Source organism: Anopheles gambiae, chromosome 3 (assembly GCF_943734735.2).
Source record: "Anopheles gambiae chromosome 3, idAnoGambNW_F1_1, whole genome shotgun sequence".
Classification (NCBI taxonomy): domain Eukaryota; kingdom Metazoa; phylum Arthropoda; class Insecta; order Diptera; family Culicidae; genus Anopheles; species Anopheles gambiae.
This window is the reverse complement of record NC_064602.1, coordinates 84,749,998-84,766,496: the sequence shown is the minus strand read 5'-3', so window position 1 is coordinate 84,766,496 and position 16,499 is coordinate 84,749,998. Positions and strand designations below refer to the sequence as shown.

At 43.1% G+C, this 16,499-nt stretch overlaps 1 protein-coding gene across 1 annotated transcript in view; it reads left to right on the top strand.

The window, feature by feature from the left end:
* LOC1271202 (uncharacterized) overlaps positions 1-16,499 on the top strand; it is a 300,952-nt gene that overhangs the window by 275,944 nt on the left and 8,509 nt on the right. Inside the window, exons 4-5 of the mRNA XM_061656117.1 lie at positions 3,327-3,497; positions 9,862-10,047. Of these exons, the coding sequence (XP_061512101.1) occupies positions 3,327-3,497; positions 9,862-10,047 (357 nt within the window). The remainder of the gene's footprint in view (positions 1-3,326; positions 3,498-9,861; positions 10,048-16,499) is intronic.

The window sequence follows — 16,499 nt, the reverse complement described above, 5'->3', positions numbered from 1 at the left end:
ATCTCTGCGGCTGTCTTCTTTTTTCTCTTTCCTCCACGACAGCCGTAACTTCTCGCGGAAAAACACATATACACACACACACACACACACACACACACACACACACCAGACCCACTTCATTCGGTGTTAAAATGAGTAATTGTGTTCTTTTCTTTTACGATTATGCGATTTTCTGCTAACCTTTTTAATACATTATGGGTTTTTGCTCTCCACCAATTGCTTCTTTCTCCCAATGAAGTTTTTTTCTTTTTTCTTTGGTCCTATCTGTGCCGAGGAATCCAACGATGGACTTTTCATTTGGTGACACTTTCACCATCGCTTCCAATTTGCCAACAACCTGCCCGCGCCCCAACCTGCACTTGGAGTTGTCATGTATTTTATTTCATTATTTAAAACATCATTTTCCACCCAACCAAATACGTTGAGGATGGGGGGGGGGGGAAAACCACGAAAGAAGTCTGAAATTGAGTGACAAAAGCGGTGGCGGAGGCCAAAGTGGAAAGGCCCGTACCAGAGATGAGAAAGGATAATCATAAAAGTAAGCTTATTTGTGTGTTATTAAACTTTTCCCTCTCGCCCCACCGGTTCGCAGGAAACATGTCATTGCGCGGCCCACTGTCTGACACGCATAACCTCTTAGCGAGTCGTTTTTTTTTTGTTTTACTTTACTTTTTATTTGCATTTTACAAGCCTTGCCAGCGCTGCGGACCAAGCAAGCTTTCGCTATAAAACGATCCTTTTTGCGGGTGGAGGGCAAACGCCCGGTTGAACGCCAACGTGCGGTCATGGGGTGTGTCGTCCAGCCACCATCGACATGGTGGGCTGTGTTTGAGATGAGGATAAAGCAGTTCGAAATGGCCAGTAACAGTAGTTGATGGACAGCCAACGGGGGGTCTGGGTAAGTAGCTGGGTACCCGTTAAAACGAAGCAATGAATGAGCGCGTAAAACTGGGAATAAATAAATTAACGAAAATAAAACGCAACCGAGCGCGGTCGGGATCGTTCATAACGTATAAAATCATCACTCACTGACAGGGCTTTGATGGCGTGCGAGCGGTTTGTACGGAGAAGGTGACAAAATGTTATGCTTTATTTTTTTTTCTAACGATGCAAAAGCATCGTTAAAGTCAACTCTTGGGTCCCTTTAAACCGACCATTCGACCATGGCTACCTTTTTAACTGCCGCCCGTGGTCAAACCCCGTGCAGCAACTCACCCACTTCGTCGTTTGGATTTCACTTCGGGGCGCTGTGGTTGAATATTAATTTGTGTTCACCATTTCACCCTGTCCATGAACCATTTTTCACTGCCCCCGCCCATTGCCTACATTCGGGCGGTTAGTGGACCGTAATTGATACGCACTCGCCAAAAGCACCTTAACAGGGCAACCCATTTCGTGCTGAAGCACTTTACAACAGTGCTGTGCAGTAAATCGGCTTACCCAAAGCTTCTCTCTGCCATTTCGAAGAGTTCGTTGTGTGTGTTCCTATGTGTATGTATTGTGTGCCAACAGTCCGAAATGATTTTGATTTTTGGGCTGCAGCTCAATCAAAATCAAGCAAGAAAAGGCGAAAAGGGAGTTAGGCGCAGAGCACACACCACACACACACACACATCGGGTCCGGGTGCTGCTGTGTCGGGTTTGAAGTTTCTGTTCCGTGCTGTAGTTGTTACTGGCCGTGAAATGACCTGTGGGTACGGTTCGCTACAAGCTGATGCTGCGCATACGGTTGCTAGCGAATGCAGTTTGCTATCCCAGCAGCTGCAAAAGTTTGGATGTGAAAGGTAGAAGGTAGCGAAACGGGGTATTTTAATTTTGTCCCGTAACATGTACAAACGCGCTGAGGCTTCGCTTGTAGGCTTGTCTGGCTGTCCGTCCACACACGCACACTCAGTGGCAGTGCCACCTGGGTTTCCTTTTCCCCCTTGGGCTTCAATTAATTTCGTTACATTCAATTAAAGTTGAAAATTTAATTGCACAAATCGCCTACCGATATAATGCCGTTTATTAGATGCAGGCGCCAGGGCAAGAGTGGCCCGGGTGTGTTGAAGCCTACTACCCATGCTATGCCCTCGAGTGTCCACACACACAGTCACACAAGCTGCAAAATGGCTACCGTGCTTTGGAGCAGACGGTGAGGTCTGACGGTGTTCCACAGGACCTGTTCGGGGCTGACAGAAACCGTACACATTGAAGCTTTGACTTAACGACCGGTTTCTGTTCGTGTAGCACCACCGGTCGGTGCTGCTACTCTCGGGGGCTTTTCCATTTTGCCGAGATTTGCCCCCCACACACACACACACACACTTGCCACCGGTTCGGTGGCAATTCTACCCACCGGACAAAACGCAATACGTGATACAACAATGTTACGGAGCAATGTTATGCTGCTACGATTTATTTTGACAACACTCGTACTGCGGGATGGACGTCGGATCGTGCTGGAGTGTTTGCGGAAGCGGCACAACATGGCCGTATCGTCCTACCTATTGCATGTCGTTGGGCTCTGGGACATGGGACATCTTGCGATGGTTTGGGGTTGGTTTAGCCCGAGATAAGATAGTTGTGTCGCAGCAGCAGCAGAAGCCAACCGCTATGCCGCGTGTGTGTTACCTGCTGTGCGGTTGGTATTTGGGGTTTAGCTTCAGCTTCTTGCGTGATCTCGTGTCAATCGAGCTGCCGGAGCGGGGTAGAGAACGGGTACGCTTGCTTGTAGTGCTTTTCTAACAAGCTTTCTAACAAGAACTGTACAAATATTAATATTGTCGCAACAGCACCCGGGGTCGAGGGATCAGGTCTGTGCGAGCTAACTGGTGACATCTGCTCGAGCAGTTGCTACCGCTTAGTTAAGCTAGATACAAAATGCTTCATTCTTAAATAATGTTGCGAATAAAAGGTTACAAAACTAAATGCTTGCAATTAATAGCTGTTGGATATAGTATCAAATTATCAGATTTTTAGCTTTGGCATCACAAGTAAACGCCTAAAAGTATGCAATACGCATTGCAAATATATCATTTTTTCGATAACTTTATCCCTTTTAATACATTTTGTCATATGAACAATTAAGAAGTCATTGTTAAGTGATATCATTGCAAAAAGATTCTGGAAATTTAAAAAAGGAGCTGATGAACTCTTTCCTTTTTCATTCGCCAAAATCCCTACCCCCTTATAAGGCAATAAAAATAAAATCAATTCGCCGAAATGTATGCAATCATCATTCCAAATATGCCTTTTTAAAGAATTTAAGTATGCTGCACTCGCGTAACATGATTAAACTGTTTTGTTTTAATATATGTTTCCACTTCTCTCTTTCTCCATTCCAGGGTCGTTGCAATCGTGAGAAACCACCGTGTAAATACTTTCATCCCCCACAGCACCTGAAGGACCAGCTGCTGATTAACGGAAGAAACCATCTCGCCTTGAAGAACGCCCTGATGCAACAGATGGGAATTTCACCCGGCCAGCCGGTTCTGCCCGGCCAAGTGCCAGCAGTGGTAAGTTCCCTGCCCTGTCTCCTATGCTTCGGCCACCGTCGTCCAACGAGTCGCGTCCAACAGGACATTTTCATGTCCCTCCCCCCCATGCCCAGAGCAAGTGCTAGTGAACGCGAATGTCGGAAACGGAAACGACGCTCTGACGTTCGAGTCTCAGGACATTGTTTGTTCAATGATCTTCTCTTAAGATTCACCGAATTTACTTCTAAACATTGCACAACGGGAGCGGTACCGTTTGTTTCCCGTTTAATGTGTTAAATTGTCATTGATTTTGTTTCGCCATACCCGTGACTCAATCGTATCTGTAACCTGAATTTAATGCTCCTCCCATCATCGAACTCTCGTCACAACCGTCTATCATTCATCTGTGCCCAATTGGAATACTCATCCTTTCATCGGAATCCGAATCGTCGCATCAATCGCGTCTATCACCTCACCTACCCACTTCATCTTCTTCCCCACAAAGCTCTTCTCATTACTCCTTATGTTGCGCGCTTTTCCATGCTCTCCCTCTGTCACACGTCACGTTCGCTCGCTCGCTCGTTATGATTTCGTTTACCGGGTAAACCTTTGCGGGCTACCCAAGCAACACAACAACACCACAAGAAGAAGAAGCAGAAGAGCTGCAGCAGTGAGCAAGAGCAGCAAGAGATCTGTAAGCGTCATCCAACGTCGTCCCCATACAAGCGTTCTGGGAAGAGAAGAGAAATGTCTTACGCGATATCTTGGGACTGCCTGCATGCGATAGGCGTGAACGTTTCTTTGTGAATTGTTGCGCGTGCCGTTGTGAAGGAGCTGCTTGTAAACGCATCAACCTCAAACCAATTATCTCTACATTCAATTCCTTAACAGAAAAGACGACTGTTTGTGTTCGCGTGTGTGAGAATTTTTCTGAGAGAAATACTAATGTTTTTTTTTGCTAATTATTTGCCTGAAATTCTAACACGGCTGCTCGCTATTACAATATAGACGGAGAGGAAGAAAAACATAACCAAACCAAACAAAGCTGCATCTTTTTATGCGTTTTTTGTTTTTGTTTCCCCACATATATCTTTTCGTTTCCCTTAGCATTTTGCAATCTAATACAATTCGAATCAACCTAAAAACAAACACTCTCAAATTTCTTCCGCTGCTTCATAAAATCATAAACTCGTTTCACATCTGCAATGTCGGCTGCCTCACTTCACTCCAGAATTCCACGGCTCAGAAGTGTGTGTCGTCAAGAGGCTTCAGACTTTTAATTGCTATCAACTCATTCTACAGTCGTGGTTGAATTGATTTATACCTTTTCATCCAGCTGAGTGTACCTTCGGTGGGCGCAACAAATTCGCGCCCCAAGCGCAGTAATTAGTGATAGAACGAGCGAGCACGCTCGGTCCGCTACCTCAAGATACTTCAGATTTTCCCGAAACTAAGGTCGTGAATCGTTCGTTTTGAGGCTGTGCAATGGAAGTGCACAAATTAAGCACGAAACAGCGGCGTCAAGTGATGTTTTTGACAGGAACCACCACCTAGCGGCCATTCTTCTTCGCCTACACCCTTCCCCGACCTATACTCTCCAACGTTTGCCAACCATCCTTAACTTACTTTGTTCTGTTGTAATTTTTAAGGTATTGAGAGGTACGGTACGACCAACCGCTCTCACCAGTGTAAGGCAGGACGCATTGTTAGTGCAGGTGGTCCGAGTGAAGCAAACGATCGCGACGAGCTATCACCAAAGTACCGTCAACCGTCTGTGCTAGCCTTTTCCTCGAGCGTACGATCGGTAAGCGTGTCCCAGTTTCTTCTCCACCCTGGTCCGGTGGATATGCGGTGGTGCCATCTTCCATCCCTCAAACTTGCCTCTTTTGCCGCTTCACAAGCGAGGGACAGTACCGACACAGTATCGCTTGTATTTAGGGTGCCTCCTTGGGTACTTTCGCAGTAGACCTCAAACCGTGGACCAGCAGCAGGGCCTCGTAGAACACCGCAAATTGCAGCTCGTTTTAGGATCCAGTGTCAGGGCGAGGGATTGCTTTCGCTTGGGCCAGGGCTAGCTAGATACGAAGCAAAGAAGCATTGGCATTTTCGCTGCATGGGCTGTGCAACTTTGGCAGAGGTCCTTGGTTGTTTTCTTTTGTTAGAGATACTCCAGAATGGTTACACGATTCTTCCCCCATGGCTTGCCTTCCCACTCAAACTTCTTGTGCACGGTGTACCCCGCCTGCTGGGAGTGCTTGCCTCAGTTTTCTCCTCTGCATCATCTGCTTAGTTTTTGTATCGGTTTTGTATTCTGCTGAAACTTCCCCCAAGTAAGACTGAATGCCATATAACTTCTAGCCTACTATTCGACATTCATTCTGATTAATCTAATTTCCAATGTTTTCTATTCTACATTTTCATTCGATAAATACTACTATTAAGAGGTATCAACATGTCCGGACGATTTTATCGAGTTGATTTCATTTATGAAGAGCTTTTGTGTTGCAGATTGCATACTTGTTGGCTAGCTAGTAAAGTTTGCCCTAAAAAGTACGCAATACGCATGGCAAAACGCCTAAAGCTATGCAAATCATTGGATAAAGTTCACCAGTGACGATTTTGTTGTGACGTGTAGCACGATGTGATACTGAAACATAAACTTTTGTTCGATGCTGTCCACAGTGAAACAAGATATTTCAGTAATAAACTAAACAACTAACCAAACTAACAGCTCTGGAATTCCCTTAGACGCCTCCCGTACACAAAACCGCGTGGCAGATCATTTGTATCTCTGCCTTTCACTCTTTGTCTCTCTAACTCTGCCTCTATCTCTCTCTGTTCATCTGACTATCTCTCCCTTTATATATATCTCTCTCTTTCTCTCTATCTATCTCTCCCAAACTACTTTGTTTTGTGTACCTTCGTGTGTATGTGTGTGTGTGTGTCTTCCGCCACGGCAGAACGGCGCAACAGTTGCGACGACCGTGGCCACGGCCGTACCGCCCGCGGCCGCCGCTGCCCTCGGGTTCACACTGGCCTGGGGCACGGCACCGCCACCACCGTACACGACGTACGTCGTTAGCCACAGTCCGACTGCCGTCGTTACCCACCACAACGGCAATGCACCGCCGCCGCCGCCGCCAACGAACGGGGTGACGCACTGTAACGGCACGAACGGCATCGGCAGCACCAACACCACCACCAACAGCAACGGTAGCAGCACCGTCGTCAACGGCCACAGTCACAGTGCCCCCGGCAACAATAACACCAGTAACCACTGCAACGGCAACAGTAACAACAATAACAACAATACTACCACCACCTGCAAAGTAATTACTCACAACACAGACGACACCGCACCGATTCGGTGCGGGATTGTCTTGTTTTTTTTTCTCTCTCTCTCTCTCTCTCCCTCTCGTTTTTTGCTCCACCACCAATTCCACCGGCCCCGCCCCGCAATTTCATGAATTTAATACCTTTCTTTACTGAACTCCCCACTGAACTTGAACTACCCCACAATTGCCTTTACATGCCTGTGCCCCTTAATTATGTTTTTCTATTTCTCTATTTTTTTTTTTTTGTTTCGAGTTTGATATGTGGATGGTAAAACGCGGAGACACTTTGGTGGACGACACCAGAGATCGTGCTCTATCGCATTTTTTCTTTAGTTTTTGTGTTTTTTTCTCAATTTTTACTACTTAAATTACCTAATACTATCAACAATCTTTACTTACACCTTCTCTTCGAATAGAGTTAAATACACGTAACACGTTGAGGATGAAATTTTTCAATTTATATTGTTTCTACGTACCGCTTTACATCAATTTCGGAAGTGTGTAGACCAAATCGTTCAATTAATTTGTATTAAATGCTCCCATTTGCTTCACTTTATTCAGACATAATTGTATAACATGTTCCTCCCTTTGGTACATGTTTTCTGTTCCTTCGTTCCTGTTCTTGTTTCTTACACAGAGATTTACCAGCTTCAACCTCTAATACTTAGTTTTAATAGATAGTTCAAATATCATTTTTATGTTGAGCGATCATTATTTGTTTCTTTTGAAGTTTGTTTCCAACTTTACATGTGTTCTTATGGAAAGAGATTAATCATTAATGGTTATGATTTTATTACAAATATAAGACTTTTTGTTCCACTACTGAATGATTTGCATGGACAGTGTCTGCTTCAGGTAACCCACCTTGAAGTGACGTGGTTGGATACAACAACAACAAAAAAAAGATTTTAGATAGTTCAGCATTTGTGAGATCCATCGCACGGTGACCACCTACCAGTTGTGTTTTTTTTTTTCTACCGCGTGTGTATCCTTGTGCTCTGTATGCGTGCTTTAGAGAGTGACTCACTAGGTTAAGAGTGTCTTCCTGTGTGCTTTCTTTGTTTAGTCATTACATACCTTTACCAGCCAAACAAACATGTATACGAAACTGCCTTACTCTGCATGCTTCCAATTTAGATTCAACAGTTTTGGGAACGCGCGTCCCTATCATTCCGATAATAACCGAGCGATACTGGCTGGCTTCAAACCACCGCTCTGACTCACTATCTGTCTCCTTCGCTTCGCCTGAACCACGTTTGCGAGCATTGATCAATGCGTTGTTTGACTTAGTGCTTAGTTCGTACAGCCCCACGTACTCACAGACCACAAATTACGAAGCAACAACACCTCATACAGCCTGAAGGGGGTTTCCCTGAACAATTGCTGCTTGTGGGTGCTGCTTATGATACTGCCGCTACTCTCTACTGCTGTGCTACTCTACTGCCGCCGCTGCTGCTGCTGCTGCTCTTCGTACACACGGGGGTTGAGAACCCCCGTCATTATGTTTGTGTGTGTGTGTGTGTTTTTGTGTGTGTGCGTATTTTGTCGCTATTCATGTTTTTTTTTCTAGACGCAGGGTAGTAGTGTCGGAGCTACAGAGCGAGCGGGCGACCGTTGGAATTCCGACATTCCAATCATCATTTCTCTCCCCATTTACCCTCCATCCTCACTAAAATCGTTTGCCTCACCTGTATCTCACGGGCCCTATCAACCCGTTTCACTTGGAGCCATCTCCATCCCCCTGACGGTGGTTCAGTTTTTCAGTTGCAGATCTTTGTCCTTTAGATCGGTTCCCGGGCACCGTACCCCGGGACCAAGTGCAATAGTTGGGCTTCTCGATGTGTGCGGTGATGTAGCCCACCAGGCCTTTGCGTGTGTATGAGGTGCATGAGCCTAGTTACCTTCATTTGCTACCATGGTGTTGTTAGTGTTTTTATTTGTATAGAAGATGTTACTCATTTAGCAGGGGTTTTCTTCATAGAGATTTTGCGCTGTTTGCTTACCGGTGTGTGTATGTGTGTGTGTGTCTTATTTTAAGAGTCTATAGCGCGTGAAGGTATAGTAACGTTAGTTGACGGACAATAGTTTAAAGTTTTTATTTTGTTTGGTGTTCATGGACGTATGCATCGCTTCCTACTTCCTCAAAAACAAATATAATCCGGCTAAACCTAAAGAAAGCTGCGATATATTTGTTTGTTTAACATTTACAATAGATCTGATCCAGACTTTGTAATCGCAAAAATTAGACACATTGAATATGAATCCAGAAATAAAAAACCTTTTCACTTTCATTTAAAATGCGTGCATATAGGCGTAGTACGCTTCTGAAATCCCGTTCTGAAGGATATTCTAGTGTATCCTTGTTTTATCTATTTCGTACAGTTTCTTTCCTATTTTAGTAAAATTTCGATAGTACTTTATCCCAGTTAATTTTAGTTTTTTGACTTTATATACTTATACTTCATAGAACACCAAAACAAAGCAAAAACAAATAGCAGCGCCACCTGGTAGCAAACAGCGAAATCTCGTACCACTAAGGAAAATTACTACCCTTTTTTTTCTCAATGTCGCAGTACACACACACGCAGGCGCTTGTACATCCACATACACTCGTGTTTGCCTCTCTAACCCTCCTGCCTCTTTACCTTTTTTACGCCACCGAACCCCTATTCCCGTATTCTTCCGCCAAACAATGCGTAAATAAGCGCTTAAGCAGGGCGTTGGCTTTGCAAATTGATGTTCCTTTCTCCTTTGCCTGATTACGTCCTCACAGCGAGCACGGAGCAGCTCACTGATTTGCCATTCCCTTCCCCCTCTCCCCAAACCATCACCACAACCACCCGGAAACCATCCCAAAAACCATACATTGGGCGGGTTTACACACTAACTAAAAATGCTTTAATTCGTTTTTGTTTCTTTCTTTTTCTCTTTCTCTCTTCCTCTTCACAACCCTTTCCCACACTCGTTTCGGCTGTTCCCACTATTCCTTCTCCCGTAAAACAATGTGCAATAACCTTCCTCCTCAAAAAAAAAAAAAATAAAACAACTTCACCCCCCAACTGACACAGGCAACCAATCCCTACCTGGCTAGTATGCCAGCGAGCACCTACAGTCCATACTTTCAGCCCGGCCACCTGGTACCGACCCTGCTCGGTCCCGTCTCCGACCCGTCCAGCGTGTCCCAGCTGGGCCCGGTAGTGCAGCAGGCCGTCGTCTCGACGCAACAGAAAATTCCACGCTCCGACAGGCTCGAGGTAAGTGTGCCCAGTGTTCCACTGGTCGCTGGATTCTTGTTAACAAAAATACCCCACCCCCCTTCCCCCCCCACTAGAACCTACTTCCCTATAATAGCTGCGTTCGCCCGGGTGCGGCTTCCCTACGAAGCCGGGCCAATAGAATAAACCACCTAGTCTAGAAAATTACAACAAATGAACCAAAAAAAAAACACCCAAAATTCTCCCATTCCCTTCCCACATTCTCGATCAAATCCAATCCCCTCCTCCAAACTGTCCTTCGCTTCCGGCCATATCTCACACACCCTGTCTAGATAGTGTTTTTTTGAGTTGTATGTGAACAAAACCTTTACTGATACGTCCCCGCTCAACAACAAACCAAATCCCTCCCGTTGTTAGTTTGCCTAACTGTTCACTGTCGTTCCCGACCACTAGCGGGGGCAACTCATTTAGCTGTAAGATCTAGTGCATCCCATGTTTCCGCTCCAAGAAAATAAAACCTCCCGTTTTATTGTCGCATAGATAGATACATTATTTACTGCCCATTTTTCTTGGTAACCGTTACTCTTACTGCACCCACTCTAAATTTACTTTACTGTACTGTTTTTTGTTTATACGTTCTTCTCGTTCACTCACGTACCGTTCGCTACGTTTCGTCGTGTACAGTTGCAAGCGCTAAAGAAATGTTAGCAAAAATCAGACCAAATTTGGCAACACAAATTCGCCTTGATTGTGCTACTCGTATTTGTTAACGCAAGTGATCTGTCCCAGTAAAACACTGCCAACAAAGCTCGTTGCCTGTTTAACGGGAGGAGATAAATATAAAACGTACAAAAGGAAGGAGAAATTAATCTGTATGAAATAATCTGTATGTTTGTACAGTTACTACTGTTTATGTTTCTTTGTGCTTAACGTAGCAAAATAAACTTTAAAGCAAACTCACATTAGAGCTAACTGTTACATTTTTATATGGGGCAAAAAAAAAACTCGTTGTGTGATTTGAATAGACAATTGTTCATTTTTACCAACGTGCGTGTTAGAAATCCATGATTTGTTCAACCAACTTGCTGTAAATAATGTGTTTAACACAACTAATTTAACGAACCAGATTGATGTTTTTGTTTTTTTTGTTTTTCTTTGTCAGTATATAATTTTGTTTTGTACATCTTTTTCATTCCGTTGTCCACTTTCGTGCTCAAAAACTTCGGAATGTGTTTTTGTTCTCTAATTCGATGTTCCATTCGTTTTCACCTTTGTTCGATTATGAAAGGTTTATTCGATACTCGATATTCACACTTATAAATATTAATACAATTTATACGCATATATTTATCCATATCTCAACTCAACTCAATGTCTTGTCTTGCTGCATCTTTCTTCTTCTCTACGCTTCTGCGCACGGTTGTCAAACGTTTGATTCATTTACTGCTCAACAATAACAAATAAATGCAACATTGCAACACACAAACCCATTGCGTACGGAAAAGCAATCAGGAAATTCGAATTGTACTGTAGAAGTACACAAAAAGGATCGATAATATTATTTATAGTTGGACTCAAAAGTTAAAAAAAGGCTTTACAAACGCGTGCCTAAGCTACAATGCCAATATTAGAACGAAAGCAACACTCTGGCAGCTGTAGAATGAACAAAACTTCAAGCGCTTAAATGTGAGATCTATTAGGCTGGACAGCGGGTACAGCCGAAATACGATCACTCACTAGAATAGACACCCCCAAACGCCCCGTGCGAAAGCGCAAACAGTGAAAGCGAGATTCAATGAAGTTGCAAAATTTGCCCAAATGTCACACCCGGAATGCGCGAGTACACCCCGCCGTGTTGTGTACATCACCTTTGGCAGCAAAACGTAAAGCGAACAAAAGCAACAACAAAAAAAAGAAATTCCGTGACATAACATCAGCCGAACTAAAGAGCATCGAGGCGGGCGCGTGCGGGCAACGGGCGACGAGCCCATTAGTGAAATGGACCGAACGGGCGTGTACGGTTCGAAACATAATCTGATTTTCATTTCGCATACAAATAAACATGTGACAAATCGACGCCGGCAAGCGTGAAAAAGCTCCCCCAGCAGCATGTGGGTGAACGTGTGTCTATGTGTGTTTGTGTGTCTGCGTGTGTGCATGTCGGATGCAGGCGGCAAACTGCACCGTCCCGGAACGTGCCGGAACGGACGAGGGACATTTGTTTGCCCGGTCAGCCGTGAAATGTGCAGCGACGGCTCGATCTGACCTACAATCGATTTGGCGCCGCACAGCACATGCCAATTCAGCATGCGGGTCTCGGTCTCCCGGCTGCCGTTTGTGCAGTTTTGGGGTGCGCTTGGGGGCAGTGTGCGATGGGAGGGTTCACTGCAACGCAAGCGGCATGTTTCAATGGTCAGTTTAAATTACGGCATGCGTACCGAGGCTGGATCATGGCGAGGCTTAGCGCTAAACTGGGATCACTTTTCATGAAGCACCAGGCTTCTCCATTAACCTATTGGAATAATTTTACTCGCATTGTTAACTGCCGGAAATTTTACTGATTGACGCTTCTTTTAATATATAATTATAGTTTTTTTTTCAAAACATTGTACAATCAATTGTTTAGAACAGAAAACAATAAGAAGTTGTACTTATTTCGTTCAATTTAGTGTTATTTTACTTGAACCACCGGGCGCCTCCATCAGTGTCAGATGGTTGCGTTCGATAGTTTATTCATGCCATCAGTCATTGATCCCTGATTTCTTGGCCGTTGATTTTATTGGTAATTAAACACGATACTAGAAACAGCTTACACTTCCTGGCCAGTAATTAATTATTAAGTACCGCAGCGATACATCAACATTACGGGCCTGCTAAGTTGCATGATACCTCAGCCACTGCAACGCCTGAATGGCTGTAGCTTGCAGGCGAAGCACAGAAAAAAGCTGCTGTACCTTGCAGCACCACCCGGTTGCTGTGGTTTTTTGAAAAAAAGCTGCCTGGCTGCAGTTCAGCGAAGCGCTTTTAATGGACTATAAATAGCTTCGACCACATTCACTCTGATTGAATGCCAATAAATCACACGCCACGCGTTTGAAGTTTGTTCATCAGCTGCTAGGTGCTAGGCAATAGAAAAGCGACCCCCTGAATACGATACATAAGCGCTTTCGTTCTGTGTTTGCTTGCTATAGATAGAAAATTAAAGATAGAGTAGCATAAAAGGCCGATATAGCTGCTGTAGCTAAAAAATTAAGAGTTTAAACGTTAAACCAAACCACTTCCCCGTGCCGTGCGGGGTAAATACAGCAGTGCATTGCCGAGCCAAGCAGCATTTAGTTGTAGCTAGCCGAATAACCAAAGAAGATAATTTCGCTTGCGATATGATAACCGCCGTTTCTCTCTTTGCTGTTGCTCGTTTTTGTTCTCTATGTATTTGTGTGATACAAACTGCTCACATCTCGATAATGACGCGATTTTAGAATAGAGTTAGTTTTTTATTTATTACTCAAAGGTGTTCGGTGTTTTGCGTTTACATACTAGCCGCTGTGTACAGAATAAGATAATAGTTTGTAAGATAATTACGTAGCAAACATAACGCAACGCTCTAACACTCAACGATCGAATGAGATTATCTGAAACTGTGATGTAAAGCCGTCCAAATTCGTATCACTGTTCGAGCTGTCGGTTTTTTTTTCATATACTCCTTTTAAACACTAGTGAATGCACACGTTCGTTTACTTTCCATTAGCGTATGTATTTAGATAGATTTCTCTTTAGCTTTAGAAACACTTTCTATACCTCGTATTTTATTGCATTTTACACTGTTATTCAAATTAGTTTCATCACCGCTACCAGTTGGTCTGTTTTTTTGTTGTCAGTTTTAGACATTGACGGTTTAAGTTCATTTTGGTTTGTTTACCCTTATCCCGTATCGAATAACATTGAAACAAAACCCTCGATTTAGTCAATCCATCAACATCTGATTATACTGTGTGTACTAAAAAAAAGGACGTAACATCCTTCTAGTGAAAATCGCTGTAAACCCCTTCTTCCCTCACTTAGTATATTGCTGGTAAAACATTCAGTACAAAACACGCGTGTCATTCGGAAGCCATCGAAATGGCTTCACCTTTTCCCCCCAACACACAAACACAAACACTTTCACGTATTCCTCCCAATACACCGATTTATGTTTCTCCCACTTTCTCTTTCTATGTCTCTTTTCCCTCTATTTCTCTCTCTCTCTCTCTCTCTCTCTCTCTCTCTCCCTCTCTCTTTCTCTCACTGTCTACTTCATTTTCTATCTTTCTATATCACAATTTCTTTGTCACACTCTTACATATTTCGATTGTACCTTTCTCCCGTCGACCCATCCGTGCAGTGCCATTCATGTTCATTCTGTGTTTGTGTTCGAGTGAGTGTGTGTGTGCTCTTTCTGAATCCACAACCAAACTTCCACACACTGGAACACTATCGCCCACTCACACAGACGCACCGAATCGAATATGCTCCCCAGTGCTGCGGTTCAATTGTCTTTTCGTCTGAAGAAAAGTATGCTGCCCTGCAACCACTCCTGGCCCACGGTGTAAGCAGAGGAAAGCAACCCGCCCGTTACGAAACTACGAAACTTCCCTCTACTTCCCTCCGTTAATGTGTTCACGACTTCAGTACTACCCCTTCCGTCGTCCTACTCACTGGTGTCAGCCTGTGATCCGTTCGGCTTGTTTTGCCTGCTTTGTGATGAATAATCATGAATGCGAGCGTGTTGTATAACTCTGCTCTCTGTGCTGGCAAACGGAAACGTTGCAAATCGTCCCGCCACACATGGCCAAAGAAGCCCAAGCGATAACTTGAGTAACCTTCCGCTTGCAAATAACACAACATCATCCGATATTTCCCCTTTTTGAAAAATGCAAAACAAGAATGATATAATTTCAATTATTTTTTTTGTTTTGTTCTATCCCTTTGTAAACCTGACCAAAAACGAATACCTTTTCCGATCAACAAATTACTCAAATACTCAAAATGTGATACTTAAAAACGATTAAATTTGCCAAATAGTAATACAAACTGTGCTTATGCAATATCGATTGCATGCATTCAGGCGTTTTGCTACGAACAAGTCTAAATTCCGGCAATTTTTGCAATAAATTGTTAAACAAATAACTAATTATTTATTTTCATACTTAATGCACCACAATAAAGTTGGTTCAAAGTGTGACATACACTAAGACAGTTTTGCTAGTAAACTGTAAATAATTTTTAATGGTGTATGCCAATTTCACTTAAAAATAAGTCCTTTATAAAGTTGATCAGTTTTAAAATATCCTACTATATGTTTACTCTCACCAAGAAACAAATCATCCTCTTTATTGGTTGCTCAGTATAATTTCGCAAAAACCAAATAAACCGTTTAGTTGTTTTTTTTTTTTTTTCTTTACGCGCCCTGGCACACATTAAAATATTCAAGTCAAATTATTTCCTCTATTTTTCTATCGCTCTTGTTTTGAGTCTCCTTTCTGTATGAGTTTCTATTTACAATGTTCGATGCCACCTTATGATTCGCTTTGAAGCAACACCACCATACAGTTAATGCTAACGCTCGCCATATGAGATCAATGTGCATTGTTTTGTTTTTTTTTTTTGTTTTTGTTTCTCAATTTTTCCAACACTCGGCTGCCTATTTTGAATTCTTTTCTTCAAATTCTACCCCAATTGGACTCTTGTACGTTTCTCGCATCCTTTGCTGGGGATGCTGCAAACGTGGGCGTGAGTACACGCAACATAAAGAGTGCAGTTTTCAAATCAATTTTTGCTATTTTCTTTTTTTAATATGGCTTTTTGTTTGCTAACACAATTGCTGCTACTGCTGCTACTCTGCTCGCCCTGTTTTTTTCTGCATTTGTGCCTGATGCTGTTCGTTTTGTTTATATGTTTTTTTTTTTCAATTCGCTGTTTTAATGGCATTACAGTGAACAGCAAGCGATTATATACCGCATTATGATTGCAAAATATTTACTTTATGCTCACCTAATACCACCTACTACTACTACTACTACTACTACAACGTACTCTTGGTTTGTGCTGTTGTTTTGTTTTACGATTTTGCGTTGTTCTGTTGTTTTGCATTGCTCGCAGTTTTCTTAACACGTTATTGTGAAGCAATGAAAATAACTTTAGGACTAAGTTTTTACCCCACTACCTCCCCTTTTTTTATGTATTCCTGTGCAAACAAAACGATACTAAAAGTGCATCTTATGCAAACTGCTCCAGCTACTAGAAAAAAAAAAACAATACCCGTTTCCTCCTCAACTTACTATCCCATCAAATCCAATGTTGAAAACAACAACCAAAAACAAAACATGCAATCAAACCTCTCCAAACTAACCTACCAATTAAAAAACAAAAAAACAACAACAAACAAATATGAAGACAAACATCAATTAGCCGATAATGTCTTTAGGTATGTCGCGAATTCATGCGCGGTGCCT